At 39.5% G+C, this 18,162-nt stretch overlaps 2 protein-coding genes across 4 annotated transcripts in view; both read left to right on the top strand.

The window, feature by feature from the left end:
- Positions 1 to 637: 637 nt before the first annotated feature.
- On the top strand, positions 638 to 5,139 carry elp6 (elongator acetyltransferase complex subunit 6). 2 transcript variants are annotated; one of them, XM_020710389.2, is made up of 8 exons: positions 638 to 706; positions 1,174 to 1,247; positions 1,389 to 1,467; positions 1,563 to 1,633; positions 1,762 to 1,886; positions 3,211 to 3,421; positions 4,021 to 4,182; positions 4,779 to 5,139. In XM_020710389.2, exons 2-8 carry the CDS (start codon positions 1,194 to 1,196, stop codon positions 4,902 to 4,904), a joined length of 828 nt encoding a protein of 275 aa, XP_020566048.1. In that variant the 5' UTR covers positions 638 to 706; positions 1,174 to 1,193; the 3' UTR covers positions 4,905 to 5,139. The 2 variants fall into 2 exon arrangements, with proteins under 2 accessions (XP_020566048.1, XP_023820031.1); XM_023964263.1 differs by lacking the exon at positions 638 to 706 and having other exon boundaries at positions 1,000 to 1,247.
- Positions 5,140 to 5,273: 134 nt separating this feature from the next.
- scap (SREBF chaperone) overlaps positions 5,274 to 18,162 on the top strand; it is a 47,570-nt gene continuing 34,681 nt past the window's right edge. Inside the window, exons 1-7 of one of the 2 annotated variants that reach the window (XM_023964262.1) lie at positions 5,274 to 5,440; positions 10,569 to 10,769; positions 13,427 to 13,547; positions 13,733 to 13,890; positions 14,502 to 14,722; positions 15,473 to 15,578; positions 16,739 to 16,911. In XM_023964262.1, the coding sequence (XP_023820030.1) occupies positions 10,648 to 10,769; positions 13,427 to 13,547; positions 13,733 to 13,890; positions 14,502 to 14,722; positions 15,473 to 15,578; positions 16,739 to 16,911 (901 nt within the window). In that variant the 5' untranslated portion in view covers positions 5,274 to 5,440; positions 10,569 to 10,647. Of the gene's footprint in view, positions 5,441 to 6,987; positions 7,730 to 10,568; positions 10,770 to 13,426; positions 13,548 to 13,732; positions 13,891 to 14,501; positions 14,723 to 15,472; positions 15,579 to 16,738; positions 16,912 to 18,162 lie in introns of those variants that run through there. The other variant, XM_023964261.1, reaches the window with a different exon arrangement.

Below are 18,162 nucleotides of genomic sequence, written 5' to 3'. Positions count from 1 at the left end.
TTGAGTAACTTAAGGAGTAACTTCTTGAAAGAAGTTTTGTTTTTGCACTCAGCATGAAGTTGTGTGAGATGTTTCGTCTTAACACAACTTATTTTTAAATCATTTGAAGAGCTTCATTTATCTTCTAATATATTTATAAATTATGTTATCCAAGCTCCATCACAACACGCAGTGTCTGTATAGTCTTAACTCAACTTAGGAATTTATAAAAAAATTGAATGTTTGTTAAGATGAATTTTTTTTTACTATATCTGCGGGGAAATCGAAGTCTAACTTACTTTTATGAATATATTAGTTTTCCTGTGCAACCCTGAATGTGTACTTTGTCTTTTTCATATCTAAACCAGAATACTTTTAACACAAAACTGTTTACAAAATGAAGAAGAATGTCTAAAAATTAAATATAAGCCTAAAAATTGTTCTTGTTAAAATAAGTGTGATAATAATTCGGGTAAACAATAATGACCATTTGTCATTTTTTAACTGCAATTGTTGTGCCGTTAAATTAGCTAATCATGACCAGAAGATGGCGCTGCCGCCAAACTAAACCAACGAAAAGCCTCGAAGAAAACGAGAACCTACAAAGATCGTGTGAGAAGAACTGCATCAGGCTTTTTTTAACTCTAAATAAAGCAACATTTTAAAAATGGACGAAATGGCAAAATTTAGGCTAGTAAGCATTGATTTTTCTGTATAACAAATTGAGGTAGTTATATTTCTATTCAAACTCTAGAAGCATATTGTTTCAGTGCAACCTAAAAAGTTTTATTTTTCTTCAACAAAGAGCTCGCAAATCAGGACGAATTATTTATTTTAATCTTAAAAAAAAATCCCGATTTAATTTAAAAAATGACTTTCTCACCATTTAATGCGACATGGAAATTTTAATTCTCATAAATTTAACGTTTTAAATTTTCGTGCCAGGCAGTAAATGAAAGGCCTTTTCTTTTTCTTTCAGACAACCAAAAAAAAGGGCACAGAGTAAGACCTCTGCTTTTTTTGATGAAATCTATGAAGAACACATTCACTATATGAGCGTGGAGAAAAGCTGTAAAATGAAATGCCATCTACGAGATTTCTTTGTTTTTAACAGGTTATCAGCTCAAGTGTTTCGATTTCGTGGCGTTAATGTGGCAATAAACTTGTAGTTTTGCTTTCTTGTTTTATAATTAGCTGAACTTGTCCGGTTAGCCATGTTTACTGAGCTCAACAGTATCCTTAACACCTCTCCGGAGAGCTTCACACCGGTAAGAATTCAACATTCCGTTAAAAAAACAACAACATGGGTTTACGTGCTAACTTCCAATTGTTTGGCTGTCAAATGATTCTTTTGGAGAAAAAAAGTCTCCATAGCTGAAGTAGTTCTGCCATGATGTGTTGATTGACAGGGAGAATTTATCCTGCTGTCTGACAGACAGAGTGACGCCTCTTTCCTCATCCATCACTTTCTTTCTTTTTATCTAAAAGGTGAGGTGGTTTTAAACCCGTCAGTATATCATGCATAAACACACACACACACATATAAAATAAGTCACATTTGTTTCTGCTTTTTGTACTTTCAGCGCGCTGTAAAGTGTGTTTTGTGGCTCTGGTGCAGTCTTTCAGCCACTACCATGCAGTCAGTCAGAGATTGGTGAGTCCACCTTAAAACCTTCTGTCCCATCACATCCTGGTGACTTTGGATGATGTGTTTCTAAAACTAATCAGCATTGATCAGGATTTAGATTGACTGCAGTCCGTACTGACTGTGTTTCATCTCAGGGCGTCAGTTTAACCCAAGCGAAGGAAAAGGGACAGCTGATTTTTCTGGAGGGTTTGAAGGAGTCGCTGTCTGTTTTCCTCCCCCAGGAGGAAAATGCAGGACATCAGGCCATGAGCTTCCTCAGGTACAGTGAAGCTCAGAGTGATGCTCCACACTTTTGTATTTTACTGATTAATAAAGCGAATTTTATATTTATAATTGTTTTGCAAACCTGATTTTTGTCTTCATATTATTATTTTTATCTTTTAACCCCCACAGTGTACAGATATTAAAAGAAATATTTTTTATAAACCTTAAAACTTCTTATTAGAGCCGAAGTAGATGCTTAAATATTAGATACTTTTGTTCTGTATTGATTTTTGAAGACCCGATCATCTATTGAGTTATTTTCAAAGGTTACCAGTGGTCTTTTAATAACAAATATGCTGTTTTTAGTCCCAACCAATAAACCTGTGTTGTTTTATGGGACATAGTTTCTGCAGAGCGGCAGCAGTTCGTTGTGGGAGGGACTTTTGGCATGGAGTTTACCCGAGACCTCTATGTTTATGCGCTCTCCTGCTCACTTACAGCCCCTCACAACCCCAACCTAACATTAGCGGTGGCAGTTTAGAGCCAGAGACCAGCTCGGCCTGTGGTTGTGTCTGAATTCCTTCACTACTCACTATATAGGGCGTTCGCCATTTTTTAGTGCTGTCCGAATCTACAATTCCCAAATCGAGTGCCCTAGAAATTTCCCAGAAGTCTCTGTGAGAAAACTAGTATTTGATGCCGACTAGAACGGCCAAAAAACGTGATTGCCAAAAAAAATGTATTTAAATGTATTTTTTAATAAACCATCAACGTTTTCTCTTCAGAAGACAGTGGACTCATAAATTATGTTGCAAAACCCTTCCTGAAATCGATGACGTCATATAAGCCGTTAAAAAAATAAAATGGCTTATATAATCCGAATTGCTTATATAATTCAAGGCACTATAAAGTCCCGCACTATATAATTTTTTCTAGTTAGGGATTAGGGTGGCATTTCAGACATAATTTATATGTTTCGGAATGGAGTGGAGCAGGAAGCTTGTGGCCAATCCAGCTGTTTTCTATGTAATAAATACGATCTTTTTCAAATAGAATATTTTTCTCCTCTCCTGATTCCCAACAATTTGATGAAATACAAAATTTGATGATTATAACTGAAGTTAATGCTGGTATATTGATGGGGGTCCTTCCTGTGACGTCTTGATGACCAGCTGTGACCAGACACAATGTCAGCATGGCGATGACTTGATAAATCCGCCTCCTGCAGGACCTCTGTTTGAACCGGCTCCTGCTCTCCCCTGGATATTTCATGAAAAACAGTAGGGGGGGGGGGGGGGTTAAAGTGAAGAAATATTGTCTGCTGCCTGAAAAGTGTTGTAAGGGAGCAATGTCATCCATCACTCCTGTCTGTCCTTCAGGGACCCGGCTGCAGGCCTGCGGAGCCTGTACGAGTTCGTTCAGTCCAGTGTGGTTGAATCCAGTGGTGGTGGGGGGGCGTCGGCAGAGCAGTGGGGGCCTCCTGTGTTGCTGATGGATGACGTCAGCGTGCTCCTGAGTCTGGGAGTCCGTGTTGGAGCTGTGTTGGACTTCAGCCACTACTGCAGGACCACAGTCTGTTCCCAGCTGCAGGTTCACATTTCCTCCACTGAGGTTATGGTTGTTGTCCAAATTGGAGGGCTGCGTTCTTCCTGGGCTGCATTTTACGTCACAGCGCCGTGACAAGCTGTCCAAAGTCAACGACTCCTTCAAATGTGGCAAACAAATATGGCCTTCTTTTTCCCGATTTCAGGGATCGGTCTGGTGTATCCTTCTATACTGTCCGTATCCCAAGATGCATTGCAGCCGAACCAATGACAACAATGGCGGACTGTGAAGCGGAATCCGGAGTTGGAAATAATTACACCTTTCTATAGTTACACCTCCAAGATTAAAAGTTGGATCAAATAACGCAGGAAATTTTGAGCTCCATACCTGGTTCACTACTCCTCTCCTCTCTGTTTGGGACTCACGGTTGCTTGGCGACAGGACAGTCGCCGATGTAACGACTGTAATTTTCTAAAGGCTAGACTCGTCCAAATTCACAGCCGTTATCATCCCGCCTACCCGCTGGACGAAGGACCCGGTCAATGTCGGCCGCGAAGGCCGCTGCCCTCGAATGTGGACACACCCAATGTCTCCCATGAGGTTGTCACAGCCAGATTTACATTTCATGATGTGTTTGGCTGCAGGGCAACGTGGTGATGCTGGTGCGCTGTGACGGGGAAGCAGAGGAGGACGATGCAGACGATGAAGGCTCGGAGCAGCTGATGAGGGGCCTGACCCACCAGAGCTGCCTCACTCTTCATGTTCAGGGCCTCCCGACAGGCTACTGCAGAGACATTCATGGTCAGGTGTGTGTCTGAACCTTACTTAGGTTGATTTGCTCATGGATTTCAATCTTTTCCTCATAAATGTTAGCAGAACATCCAGTAAAATGTACGTGTAGTTTTTCTTTCAAGCACCATATAGAGACAACCTCTTTATCTTCTAAAATCTAGACTACCGGACATTTTATACATTTTTATGGCCCTTTTAGGCTTTCTCTTTAAGACAAAACAAGGCGTTCAGTTATATGGGATGATTACTAACGATAAGTGCTGATCCTTTAAATTAATTTACAAATCTGAGTATTGGAGACATTTCAAATGTTTTCCAAAAGAAAACTTGTGTTGAACCGTCTGTGGAGGCTCATTTCTCTCCGGTGGCCTGGGGATTTCTTAATATTTCATAGGATCTCAATGTTCCCCTTATCACCTCGTCCCAAAGGAAATGGCAGAGATAAAAAGATAAGCACTTTCTTTGGCAACCTTGCCTAAAAATAAAACATTTGCAACAACAAAAAAAGTACCAGTAAGTGGTTTTAACTAATGATTATCATCTTTTATTTTTTTATGAGTTTATGGAACCATTTGGGACAGAGAAAATAGGAGTATTTCTTGTTTTCCAGGTGGAGTTTTGCTGGAAAAAGAGGCAAAGTGATGGGCAGCATGCGCCAAAGAAAGTCTTCCAGTTCAAGGTCCACGACAAAGGAGTCTCCTTTTTTGCTCGTGGGACATCCCGTGCTGTTCTCTAGATTCACCAGTCAGCATCAGAGTTTGTCTTACCTGCTAAAGCTGACCAAACACTTTTTATATTTACTGATGAGATGTAGGCACTTAATCTTGTCAGCTGATGGTTTGATTATAAAGATTTCAATTACCTCCAGCTTTGACATTAACTGCAAACTTGTGCTCTTATCTGTTTTTGGATGGCTTTTACTTTTTCATTTTGAAAATAAAGACAAAGAAAATACTAATTAACAAAACAAATATGAATACTGTTTTTCTTTTATTTTTTTAAATAATAACTACTTTGACATTTTATACAATTAAGAAAAAAATTGTCAACCATTGTTATCATTTGCGTCCACTAGAGGGCGCTGTGTCCCTGCGCTTCCAAGTTGGTGGGTGAGAGGTCGAAGGCGAGAGGTCTCCATGTGATTTGACAACTAGTTTTGACGCGGTCCTCACGCATGTCATCACCTAGAAACGGGGAGTTTACCTGAAGCAAATTTCCAGAATAAGGAAGTAGTCCAGTTTCTGTTAACCTACAAGGACCGAGCTCCTCCAGGCAAGTTTAAACGATAAACCTACAACTAATTAGCATTAGCTTCGTTAGGAATAGTAGCAGATGTGGGGAGATGGTTTGTTTAGTCTGTTTATAAATTTAGTACATTGTCGTAGTGGTGGTTTAGGTTGCAATTTTGCGCGTTTTGTTTGAAAGAAATACGTATCCCAATAGAAATACCTTTCCTAAACATCCCACTTGAATACTTCTAAGTAGGCTAACGTCGGCACTTCAAATGCATTTAAATTAGTATATTTGTGTTTTTGGACAAGTACCCCGGTAATTGTGAATATAAAGTCTATACTATTTATCGTTTATACAGGTTAATTGAGCTCTTATGCTCCAGAAACCGTTTTACGGCGAAGCTAGCAAACCTATCAATTAGCATGTTAGCTTGATGCTAGAAGAAGTTGATGTCAGATTCTCAAAACAAAGAAAAACGTGGACGCAATATATTGTTTAAAGTCCTCCAGTTTGTGTTGTTTTAGTTCTGAAACTCGTTTTATTTATGCTAGCGATCAACCCAAGTAGATCCCCACACAGGTAACGAAAGCTGGCTAACCATTTGATTTGTTTGTTGTGCTGATTTCTCGTTCATGTTTGTATCCTTTTAGCTTCTCCACCGTTCGATCCGGATTTTCAAAAATTATAATAATTTAGATCTTTGTTAGGAATAGAGTTGATTAGCTGGTGGGGGTATGATATCATATTATTACTATTAATTTTTGATGAATGGCTCCAAGAAGAAACTGTTTATTATGTTCAGTCAGACTGAGTTTCACGTTTTCTTCTCCTAGTATATTCTTGGTCTCTTTTATCTTTTTAAAAGTTCCATTTGAATGGCTTAAAAATATCTAGTTTAACGTTATTTCTGGATAAATCTCAGACTTATGGTGGCTTATATGATAAGTCTTGGTAGGTGATGTTGCATCATCATTGCATGATTCCTTCCATCTTTGACTTTATATGCCGTTTTAACATGGTGTAAGGAATGCAGGAACTAGACTGCCTGCAACACATTATTAGTTATTGCATTATAGTTACTCATTGGCAGAGCCTTTTGCTCCTGTTAGCAGCCGCGCTTATAAATGGCAGTGTTGTGTCACGCATACTACACTCTTGTTTCTGCATTTACAACAGGACCAATGTTCTCCGATAAGGCGTTTATGCCTCAACATGATGTAGTTATGTCACCAAATTTTGATCCAATTATGTCTCACTGAATGGATGCAGCCTAAAGCTCTTAGGAATGTTGGACATAGCAGAGTAGGGAATGTTCTGCTGGGAATAAAGACTCAATATGTGGCTGGAACATGGAAAGTTTGGGAATGTTTTTAAAATTGCAATTTTGAAAGGTGCTGAGCAAAGGTATGTTGTTGTTTTTCTGCTCCTATTCTTGCTCACAACCCGGTGAAGTAATCTGTTTTTAATTTAGTCTGAAAGCAGACTGGGTTTAGTTTTTCCATTTAATGAAAGCTTTTATTTATTTATTTTGTGGTTTGTTTGGGGGAAAATGTTCCAATTAGAGGTTCCGGCATTTGCCGCCTCATCCATGCTATCAGAAAAGGCTTTCTAATCAATCACTGGTTACCTGCCAAAAGGTCTGAAGGAGAACACAGACTCACCAGCTGCTTACCAGCACTTGACTCGCTGGCTGAAGTTTATTTTCCACTCTGGTTTGTCTTTTGAAAGACATGTGAATGTCTTTTACACAGTTAGCAGAGGAGGAGGAAGGCTATGGGAGGTGGCCACAGGGCCAGCGTCCCTCTTGTTGAGTGTCCGATCAACTCAATCCCAGATTAGTTTACTGACGGAGTCGCTGCTGAGCCCTTCCCAATTCAGACCTTGCAGTTGCATCCAGGATACCTTGTAGCACTCGGTGAACTGGATCGGCAGCTGGGGGATGGAGGCCTTCTCTGGGACCTTTGAATGAATGCTTAGGACCAGGACCCGGCTTGCAGACCACACTTCCTCAGCGACAGAATAGAAGGGCTCCAACTTCAAAAGCCTCCTTGCCGAAGCCATTGTGCAAGCTTTCTGCAACGTTGCTGTGTTTACTGTGGAGTATTTATAACAGCAGATCAAGAGACTCCAGAGGAACATTTCCTCCCAGGGAATGTTTCCATCGCTCCCGGGGGCAAAAGCCGAGCAGTTGTACTCTGCGGCTGAACCAAGAAGGGAGCTCTGTGTCAACCAGAAGGCTCAGATTAGACTGAAAAAGCCCAGTGCTGCCTCTTTCAGGGGACACAAACAGGTGCGATCCAGAGAGAGAAACTGGTCTCTCATTAGCAGGTATGGTCTTAAAGTGAAGCTGGAATATTACTGACACACCGGCTGACGTGTTGTTCCGGCGAAGTTTCAATTTCTACCTTTGCATCAGATTTGTGTAGAAGTCAAAGGAGTGAAAGCCGGTACACATCTGGCTACATTAATGTTTGTGTAAGAAAAGACTAGTTAAATATTGTAATTGAACAAACAGAACAACCAGCAGTGAGCTGAGTAAACACTGATACAAGAGCTGAGATTGAGCCGTTTGATGAGAAAGCAAAGAGGCAAAAACTTTAGAGTTCTAGTGGAGCATATCTGTTGTTTTTCTCCATCTTGTTGAGATTTCATATAAATATGTTTGTGATTTTGTTACTAATTTGCTCAAGTTTCTTTTTCTAGAGTTAAAGCAGTTATCTGTATTTGTCATTTATTGACCAGGTTTACGTATATATTTTACTTCAAACAAATAAAAAAACAAGAACTGTTTCATTCTAAAACTTTAAAATGTTTTAATGACTGTAATTCATTATTAATTACATTCAGACTCTTAAAAAAGGGCTGTGGTTGCAGCTTCTTTAAACTAAACTTAATATTATCTAACCTGTTTAATATTGATATGTCTTTGTTTATGATGAAAGCCCTCTAAAAGTATTTGTAATTATTAGCTTTTTTTGAGAGTTTTTTTATTTTATTTTTCAGTTTTAATGTAAATGCAAATATATATATTCAACGAACAAAGTAGGGATTATATGTATTTGTTTATACTTTTTTCTTCTGATGTTGAAATTGCTGTGGCTAACGTGAGTCACACGGTTCAGATTTTCTATCTAAGAAAAGGAGACGCTAAGGAGTGGGATGTGTAGTCATGATTTGTGTGCGTTGGGTGTTTTGTACAGAAAGGAATGTGCCCACACCTTTCTGGGCTGCTGAATGAGTTGTGTGTCTCCGTGCTGTTTCACATGTGACCACCGTCGGAGCTGCGCCGAAGACAAAAAACACTCTGGAGGGAGAGATGTTCAGTGAAAAGCCAGTGGGCCGGTTTCAGGATTTTTTAATGCAATTTATGTCTAGGGGTGTAAAACCTAATTACCAGTAATGAATATTCATACAATCCAACCAGATTGATCCGTCTGTGGCAAGTTGTTAATCAAATTAACTATACAACTGTTTCAAAATTAAATAAATTAATATCAATATTGTAAAACACCACTGTGATTGAGATATAGTAGGTTTATTTCACTATAACATAAAAACAAAGTGCATCACAGTGGACAACACACACGTGATGTCAGCAAATAAAACCAAATGTGACCATACAGTGTGCTAGAATGTTCTAATAATATTCTGTTTGTATTATGTGAATGTGGGAAAACAACAGTGGGCTGAACTTTAGCAAACTAAAATGTCAATGCATTTACTATTAGTTCTTGTTGACTTGTTGGTTTGTACACATTTTTTATTTACACTTGATTATAGGGCTGCACAATATGAGGAAAACTCGCGATATTAGTGATCAATATTGCGATGACGATTTAACTTGCGATAAATGAACAAATAGCAAAAACAACAAGAACATTTCCATTTCACTGCAAAAGTTTAATTTAAATAAGAGTCAAAATACCTTAAATTATTCTCCAGATGACCATTGTCTAATTAGGAGGGCAACATCTAACATAAAAGCTCCATCCGATTGGTCAACAATGTGAAGGGCTCCGTCTGATTGGTCAAATGCATACAATGATTTATTATCATTAAATAGTTCAAGTTGCCTTAAGATTGTTTCAGCATATTTAAGGTTTACCATTTATTGAGATTTTCTCCGACCTTTGCGTAATGGATATTGCACAGCTTGAAATCATGATAACTTTATAATAAATTTGGGATTAATTGTGCTGGCCTACTTGATTATCTTGCAAGATAATACAAGTAATCTGGAAAACTTCACCTGCCCTGTTCAGTAATAGGTATTTATCTTCGAGTCCCACTGGTTGAAGTTTTAGCTAAAGATGTCCAGGATCTATTGTAGGTCAGTGGATCGGATCGTTTAAAATGAACCAAAATCGACTCTGAATCACCACTTTATTATTTCTATATTTATTTTTATTCTAAAGTGTAAAAAAAATAAAAGATTAGATAAATATTTAATCAGTAGGTTTCAGTGCAACTTGCAAATATGTAGACAAAACCAAATGCTAGCTTACTTTTAAACAGTTGCAGCTGAATTATCCAGAAAGAGTCGCTTTAAATAAACTCCTCAATAACTCATTCGGTTTTATTCTAGCTATTTTAAGTTTTCTAATCAATGAACATGTTTAAAATGAAGAGTTTAAACAAATATAGTTTTACAAGAAAAGCAACGATTTGCCATTCTTACATAGTTCAGAAGCATCAGTGCTTTAACTAAGGTGTGTTAAGATATTCCAAGCAGTGACTGTAGATTTTTTTAATGAACTTCTTGAAATATGTTGCTCATCCTTGATGGAGCAGAATAGCTCCTACAAACGGTTTGTGGATTTATTCTACACACCGTACTGTTCTTCAATAGGGCCTGTGCCCAATTTCTGAAGTTTTGAATATAAAGTTCTGAAATAAAATCTGACCCACCATTTCCTAGTCTAAAGATCCTCAGTGTTCTTCTTTCACTCACATAAAAAAACAAGAAATATCTACATTTATGAACAAAAAACAGTTGAAAAACTCAGTAACATCAACAAGATCTGGTTATTTACAACTTGCAAAATAACAAACTACAACTTTTCCACTAAAAAATAAATGGTACGGTAGTCTTTATGATGAATATGTTCAAATGTATACAGTACTTTGGTTAAAGGAGGAACTCATTTGGATTTTCGTTCACCGTCAGGTCCCTGGATGCCACGCAGCGCAACGTCCTCGGCCGCCCAGTGCTTTCAAATGGCCGGGAGTTGACCACGCCCACAAAGATGACGCTGCGCGAGCAGCTAAGAGCAAAGATCTCAGCGGCCTTTTACCACCACGGGCTGCTGTGTGCTTCTTACCCCGTACCCATAATCCTCTTCACCTCTGCCAGCATCCTCACCTGCTGGTAGGTAGTTTCATGGATTCAGGAAAACATTCTGCTGTCTACAGTTTGAATCGTTCTCTCGTTATTTGTTCCACTGGTCCAGCTCCAAGCACTTCTTATGCTGAATGTTAACTCAAAAACAGGCTGTTAAGGCTTTTCTTTTTCAAGACAAAACCCATATTAGATAAATGGTTTGTTCTTTTCTCTCAGCTTTTTTGTCTTCTAAAGGACTTTGAAAAGCCAGTCTTTATTGAAACCCAACAATAACACATTTTTGCCATAACATCTAAGTCCAGCCTTCTTAAAAAGACCATGTGCACACGCACAAGAGGTCTGGCAGACGGCACGACGCTCACACTCACTCAGCACGTGCGCATGCGGTGTCTGCCCTGACTAAATCAATGGTCCAAAGAGAGGACAGAGGTCAGACACCAAGCTTCATCAGAGCAGGCGTCATAAACATGAAACTCACACATGTACCTACTCTGTGCTGCACCTTACGGTAGGAGTGCAGGACAAATGGGTGGGTGACCCCCACCCAGGGGTGGGGGGATACTGGAAGTAAAGAACTGGACAACAGTGTTGTTAACGGCTAGACCGGGGCAGAGGCTGTGAGAAAGTGGCCCTGTGAGAATGGGATATGTGTCCCACCATCTGCCTGTCAGGAGGGGGCCTGGCTTCACACAAAGGGATCTTTTGTGGAAGTACAGTGACCAGCAGGAGTGGAGGGGGCACGGGAAAGCATGGAGGAACAGAGGCAAAAGAAAAGGTGTGGGGGAGGCGGCAGATTCTATCTTGGTTGTTTTAATAAGAAGCAACATTGGAAGAATGGTACAAAATGGCCTTTCAGTGTTTGCATGGGGGGCAGTGACAATCAATACAATCAATCCCATTGACTCAGCTAACATTTTAGCCACCTAGACAGGTGCCACGTTATGGGGACATCAGGAAGAAGGAACATGAGAAACTGGAGAGATTCCAGGAACTCTGAGAAAAACTGGAGAAAGCCTGGAAAGTGAAGGTGAAAACGCCCCTCTCACCCTCCGCGGGTGGTTTCTCACCCAAGCTCAGGTCCTCTACCAGAGGCCTGGGAGCTTGAGGGTCCTGCAGTATCTTAGCTGTTCCTAGCACTGCGCTTTTCTGGACTGAGAGGTCTTTCCAGGTATCTGTTGTAGCCACTCCTCCAGCTTGGGGGTTACTGCCCCGAGTGCTCCAATGACCTATATCTATATATTTTAATTATTATTATTATTTCTAAAAAAAGCTTGTCTTATAAAGACCCACCCATTTCTGGAGAAAACCAAGTCAATCTTTTCAGTCTGAATGTAATGACATAAACTGCCGAGAAAAACCTGAGGCTCCAGTTCTGAGAAGTATGACAATGCAAACAGTGACGCAGTAACAAGAATCACAACTGTGACTTTGGTCAACTCTGACACTGTCAGTCTTTGATTTGGAATAGATGAAGCCAAAATGTAAATGGAAATTATAGGAATAGAAGCATACATTTATCTGCTGTTAGGCTTTTAAGAACTGATGATATTGACTGGTGGTATATACGGTATATTCCTAACCTTAAAATGTACATAAATAAATGCTTAAATGTAGACCAAAAAGTAAATGTTTACTGTCGGACACACCTTTTTAAAGAAAAGGCGCCGATCAGGTTCTTGCATGACCATTATTCTTAGTCATATTCACCCTTACAGTGGGGTTGACCCATACGGGTGCTGTGGGTTTTTGGGTTGTCTGGGCCTGTGGAGGGCTGAAGAGAAGAGTGTCTTGCAGTTCCCTTGAGGCTCATGTGGCCACTTCAAGGGACGTCATGAAGATGAAACATACGATTGCCGTTTGTGTGACGTGTGAAGTATTTGTATGGATAATGTAGTACGGTGCCCTTACACCACACTCTAGTCATTACTGAGGTGCGTTCTGGCTTCTTACAGACCACGTGCACAGGCTGCATGCAAAGGATGTGTACGTAGGTGCCCGTCGGACGCCTGGATGCCCACACAAACTACGCTCTGATTGTCTAATTTAATCATTATCAACAGCCAGGCACTTGAACAACAGTAACGGACAGGGTTAAAGGAGGGGTTGAGTTGAAAAGATAATAAATTTGTCTGACATGCCTACGTCTCATTTACCTCACCCTAACTTTACGTGTTGCATACGTTTTCGCCTGCAGATGCACGTAGAAAAAACGTGCATGAACATTTTCACTCTACCGGCTCACCGAGCGGTCTACTATCTTAATATTTTGTGCAGATCACATGGTGCCTCGTACAGGTTTACCAATTTGTACCCACCTGTAAGGGCAGTTGTGAATAAAGCCTTAGTGGTTTGAAAATATTACATTTGCTTTTCCAACTTTGACACATGAAGACGTAGACAAACATGTTGTTTCCCTTATTTATAGAGCAACTTATAATTTTAGGAATTCATAGTGACTGCTTATTTTCATTCAATTTGATTTATTATGATTGTTGTCAATTCAGTGACAATTTTGTTTCCTTCATTAACAATCCATTAATGAAACGGTCAATGAACTAAATTTAAATTAGCCACTTTTACGGTGAAAAACTTCAAATCTTTTTGCATATTTTATTTATTAATCCTTGTAAGAAACTCACCCCTGTTTACTTGACTCACTGAGTCTGCCGTTTCTCTTTCTGCAGCTATCCCTTACTGAAGCTTCCCCTCCCCGGGACAGGTCCTGTGGAGTTCACCACCGGGGTCCGAGACTACAGCGTCCCTTCTCACGAGCCCCATGGAGACCAAGGGGAGCGACCTGACTGGGTAGGACAGCAGACAAGAGTCCTTTTATGCCGTTTGACCGTTGCTGCTGTCCTTCCTGTCTGCAGCATTTACTTAGTTTTACTGATAGAAACTCAGAGGCAAACGCTGAGTTTTAATTGTTATACCCAACAAATAACTGATAAGCAGATCGTGTTTCATAGCAAAGCGGTTTGTTTGGGTTTCAGTACCGAGGTCCTCCGGTCGCCTACATCCAGCAGGTCCTGGTGAAGGCAGCCGTGTCTCCGTGGGACAGCAGCCTGGTTCCTGTGGATGTGTTTCGGTCGCCTCTGGGTCAGGTTTTCCGCCTTCTGGAGGAAATTCGCAACCATGTTTACTCTGACAGGTAAACACATTGATGCTGGAGGAAGAAGTGGGTCAAAAATGGGGATAAGTTACAGCAGAAAATAGTTTTCTTTTTTTTAAATTCAGATTTAGATTCAAATGTACTTTATCCTCCCTGGAGGGAAATGTTAACTGCTTGTTCACATGAACAAAAACATACAAACTAGTATAGATGAGCAGATTCTGTAGTTCACACAGTCTATAAAAAATAAATTAAAACTAAAGATTTCAAAGGAAATAAAAGCTTCTTCCTATTGGATGGATCTTTCTTCTTTTTCTGCTTTTTTGTATGTTTGTTTCATGTTAAGATGTGAGTAAAAACAACACTTTGAACTTTAACCTGTTTTTTGTGAAACAACCTTGAACCAGAAAGAAAACATCAGTGTGCTGTAGACTTAAAGGTCACTGATTTATGCCGTGTTCCATTTTTCTGTTTGACAACTGTTCTGTGTCATGGGTGGCACGAGTTGCTGACGTAGCATTACCTGTTGACATGCTTCGCGGGAAAGTTCAGAATTTTAGCTTCTTTTTAAATGCTGAAAACTTTCGACAGTCATTGAGTTTTGTTCGGCTATGATCCTCCAGTCTTCATCTCTCCATCCTTCCTGTCAGCTCGGGTGTTCGCAGCCTGGAGTCGCTGTGCCTCCAGGTGACGGACCTGTTTCCGGGGTTACGGCGGATGCAGACGGTGCTGCCGGAGCACGGATGCCTGCTCGTCTCGCCTGGCAACTACTGGCAGAACCAGCGAGAGCTGTTTGACTCGGACCCTGACCTTTTCAAGACGATCCAGAAACATGAGCCCAAAGGGCTGCACACCTCTGCGACTTTGCGAGGTAGACGACATATGCTGGGGAAAAACACGAGCGTGGTCATCGGGACTTTTCTGTTTGTTTGGAGTGTTGTCCAAAAAATACACTCATTCTTTTGATTAAATCTATTATTTAAAATATGTTTTTATTCTATTTTATTGTATAGCATGTCTTCCTGTTAAAATCCTACATAAGGCTGTACAATACCTGAAGTAAGGCTGGGCAGATTAGTTCAATCTGCCCGCTAAGAAGCTTTTTGTTATTGACTTGGCACAAGCGGTTTCATTCCTTTGGATTTAATTGAATTATTATAACTTTACCCACTGACACAGTAAACGGTGCTTCTCCCCAGCTACACCAAAGCCAGCTCAGCACTTTGTCTCACTGCAGCTCAAGGGGGATTTAGAGCGGAGGCTTGTTGTAAATCCAGTCAGGCTCTGTTTTCTGGAAGACGACTTCCACAAAGACACAAAGAGTTGCTCTTCAAAGACCATCTAAAACCCCACAACCCTGTTTTTTTATATGTTTGTTAGATACCATATATTGTGTCAGCTTTGTCTTTCTGCAATTAATGTTCACTTGTGATCCTGTATTAAACCTGTATCATGCTTCAGCCTCCTTTAATTAAAGCTGAAGTCTCTTCATTCACTGCAGCAACTGACAACATGCAGAAATGCTGCAAAACATTTTAACCACTAAACTCAAATTAAATCTTTACATTCAAGATAAATGTAGTTATTTTGAATGATGCCGTTTTGTGTTTGTTTGTTTTAGATCTGCTCTTTGGCGTCCCTGGAAAGTACAGTGGGGTCAGTCATTACAACAAGAAGAGGGTGGTCACTTACACCATCACCGTGGTGCTGGTCAGCTATGATGCAAGGTGAGTTGCATCATTCAAACGGAAAAGTAGAAACACTTTTTAGTGGAAAACTTTCATTTTTTTTAAGCGTTTCAGTAGAAAACAGGCTGCTGTGAATGCATTTCATTCTAAAGGAATTGCGTAATGCGTTATTAATTTGTTTACTTATCATGCATGAGATCTGCAGCCTCTATTCCTTTCCAAGCCATTTTTGGAATGTTGGAGTAGTTACTTTTTCTTTTACTATTTTTGCAAAAAGGACGTGTGGAATATTCAGAACAACTGAATGTTCCATCGGACGTTTCCCAGACAGATTTGATCACCGTGTATGAGAAGGTTTATGTAGAAGAACTAAACATTTATGATTGCTGCAGAGGAAGAACAGTGCTTCCTGTGTAAGTGGTGTCATTTATTTAAAAAGGATGATGATGTTTTTTTTTCTGTGCACTTCTATTAGGTTAAGGCTGTTTGACCTTTATCACTACTTTTTTTTGGTGTTAACTTTTTGATATTTTATCAAAACCACTTTGTTTAAATGTCTTGTTACTATTTCGCTGTGGCGACCCCTGATGGGAGAAGCCAAAAGTGGAAGAAGAAGAAGAAGAAGTATAGTATATTATCCTGTGATTTATATTATAGACAAGTAACCCAGCAGTGAAACGCACTGTTTAATCAGAAAATCCCAACACTGACAAAAAGTTGATAGGCTGTGCTTTCTGTCAGTGTGTGATGTGGGTCTGTAATTACAGTAATGTCCTACATTACAATGTAAAAAAGAATTCTTTTTTTTTTTTTTAAGTTGATTCGTGTCTGTTTCCTGATAAATGCTCACTTAATGGTCTGACACTTCTGCAAAAGAAACGCTTATCCTGAACAGTTTTTGAAATAAAAATTCTATGACAATTACTGTTCTTCCTTATACCTCTAACTTTTGCGGCAGAATAGTTTACAAGATATTGAAAGGTCAAATCCATTTGAAGGGGGTCAAATGCCATGGTTCATGGGGCTTTTTTTGGGACTATTTTAATATTATTCCAATACATTTTTATGTCCAGTCATCTTTAGCTGAGAGAACTTTATTTCAATGTAGATTAGCATATTTTGAAAATTTCCAGCAATGTCTCCGCCATCCACTTTTATCTCTAAAAGTACATTTAAGCTTTTGTTTGTGTGCGTTTCAGGTTTCTGAACAGTTTGAGAGCCCGTCTGAAGCAGCTTCATCCGTCGGCCAACTGCAGCCTGAGAGAAGACCACATGGTTCACGTGCACTTCAAGGAGGAGATCGGCATTGCCGAGCTCATACCTCTCGTTACCACATACATCATCCTGTTTGCTTACATCTACTTCTCCACACGTGAGTGCAACTTTCTGCCTTTTTTGCTCCTTTGTTCCTTTTTTCGGCTCCTTTCAGCCCAGGCATTTGTAAAGCGATGGGGTTTTATACGCACGTCTTTTGTGCCATTGTGGGTGCGCACGTGCGTTATTGTGCCAAGGTTGTTCCTGTCTGGTGGGAGGATTATCCTCGCACTGGAACATTGCACACCTTTGTAAGAATGCACCCAGCAAACCCTCAGCAGCCTGCCAGCACAAACATGACCACGGCACCAATGCCAAACTCCATGGGGTAAAACCAGGATCAGACTGGAAACTTGAAAAGATTGACTGTGTATATTTTAAACTTTAAGGAAATATTGAACATAATAAAAATGATTGTAATATGATGACATATATATTTTAACTTGAAAGGAATATTTAAAATAAATAAAAAACTGTAGATTTGAAACTTGAATTAAAAAACACTGTAAACCTAAACTTGTTTATTTCTACGTGCAGCTGCTGTTTTGTATTTTCCATTGTTTTTTTCACTTCTCGCCCTCTTCAAATTAATATTCAATTGAAATTTTTGCTTTTTTCATTGACCCTATTTTTTACGAGTGGGTGGAGCTTTGAGCCCATTGGCTACCAGGACATGATTGTCATCAGGGGATTTTGCAAAAGAAACAAAAATATTTATCTTATAAAATCCAAAAATTCAACATGAAAATTATAGGAAAGGAGGTTTTTTATTTCCCCCCTAAAAGTAATCTCTATTCTTTTTTCCTAATTCTTTTACCAGGAACAACACATTCTAGAAAAGAAACATCTTACTAAAACTTTTAATCGCCTTTGGAATATAAAACGTTGTAATATCTTGGTGTGCATAAAATATTGCCTTCATCTTGCCCAAAAACGTAATTTCTCAGATGATGGATTATCTCCAAACTGACCTTGTGCCTCAGAAATGACTTAAAACGACTAATTCTATGTGTCCTACATTGCTTTACACCGCATTACCTTATCTTTTGGTCTACTTTTTTAATGGGAGTATTTCACAATATTCGGAAGTACTAATTCACTGCTTTTGATTTATTTTAGGAACTATTGTTTGCAACAGAAGTGTGTTTTAAACTGTAAATGGTTTGAAAACGCTTCCAAATTGCAAAAAAAGGCAGTCTTGTTTGTCTGAAGTCTTAAACTAATGAGTCAGTGTAATAAAACCTAACCTGGTGTTGTGTTTTGCTCCAAGGCTTGTAAAGATCTGAGCTCTGTAACCCACACATGTTAA

The sequence above is a fragment of the Oryzias latipes genome, chromosome 16 (genome assembly GCF_002234675.1).
Source record: "Oryzias latipes chromosome 16, ASM223467v1".
In the NCBI taxonomy this organism is placed as follows: domain Eukaryota; kingdom Metazoa; phylum Chordata; class Actinopteri; order Beloniformes; family Adrianichthyidae; genus Oryzias; species Oryzias latipes.
This window is presented reverse-complemented; position numbering and strand designations above follow the sequence as displayed.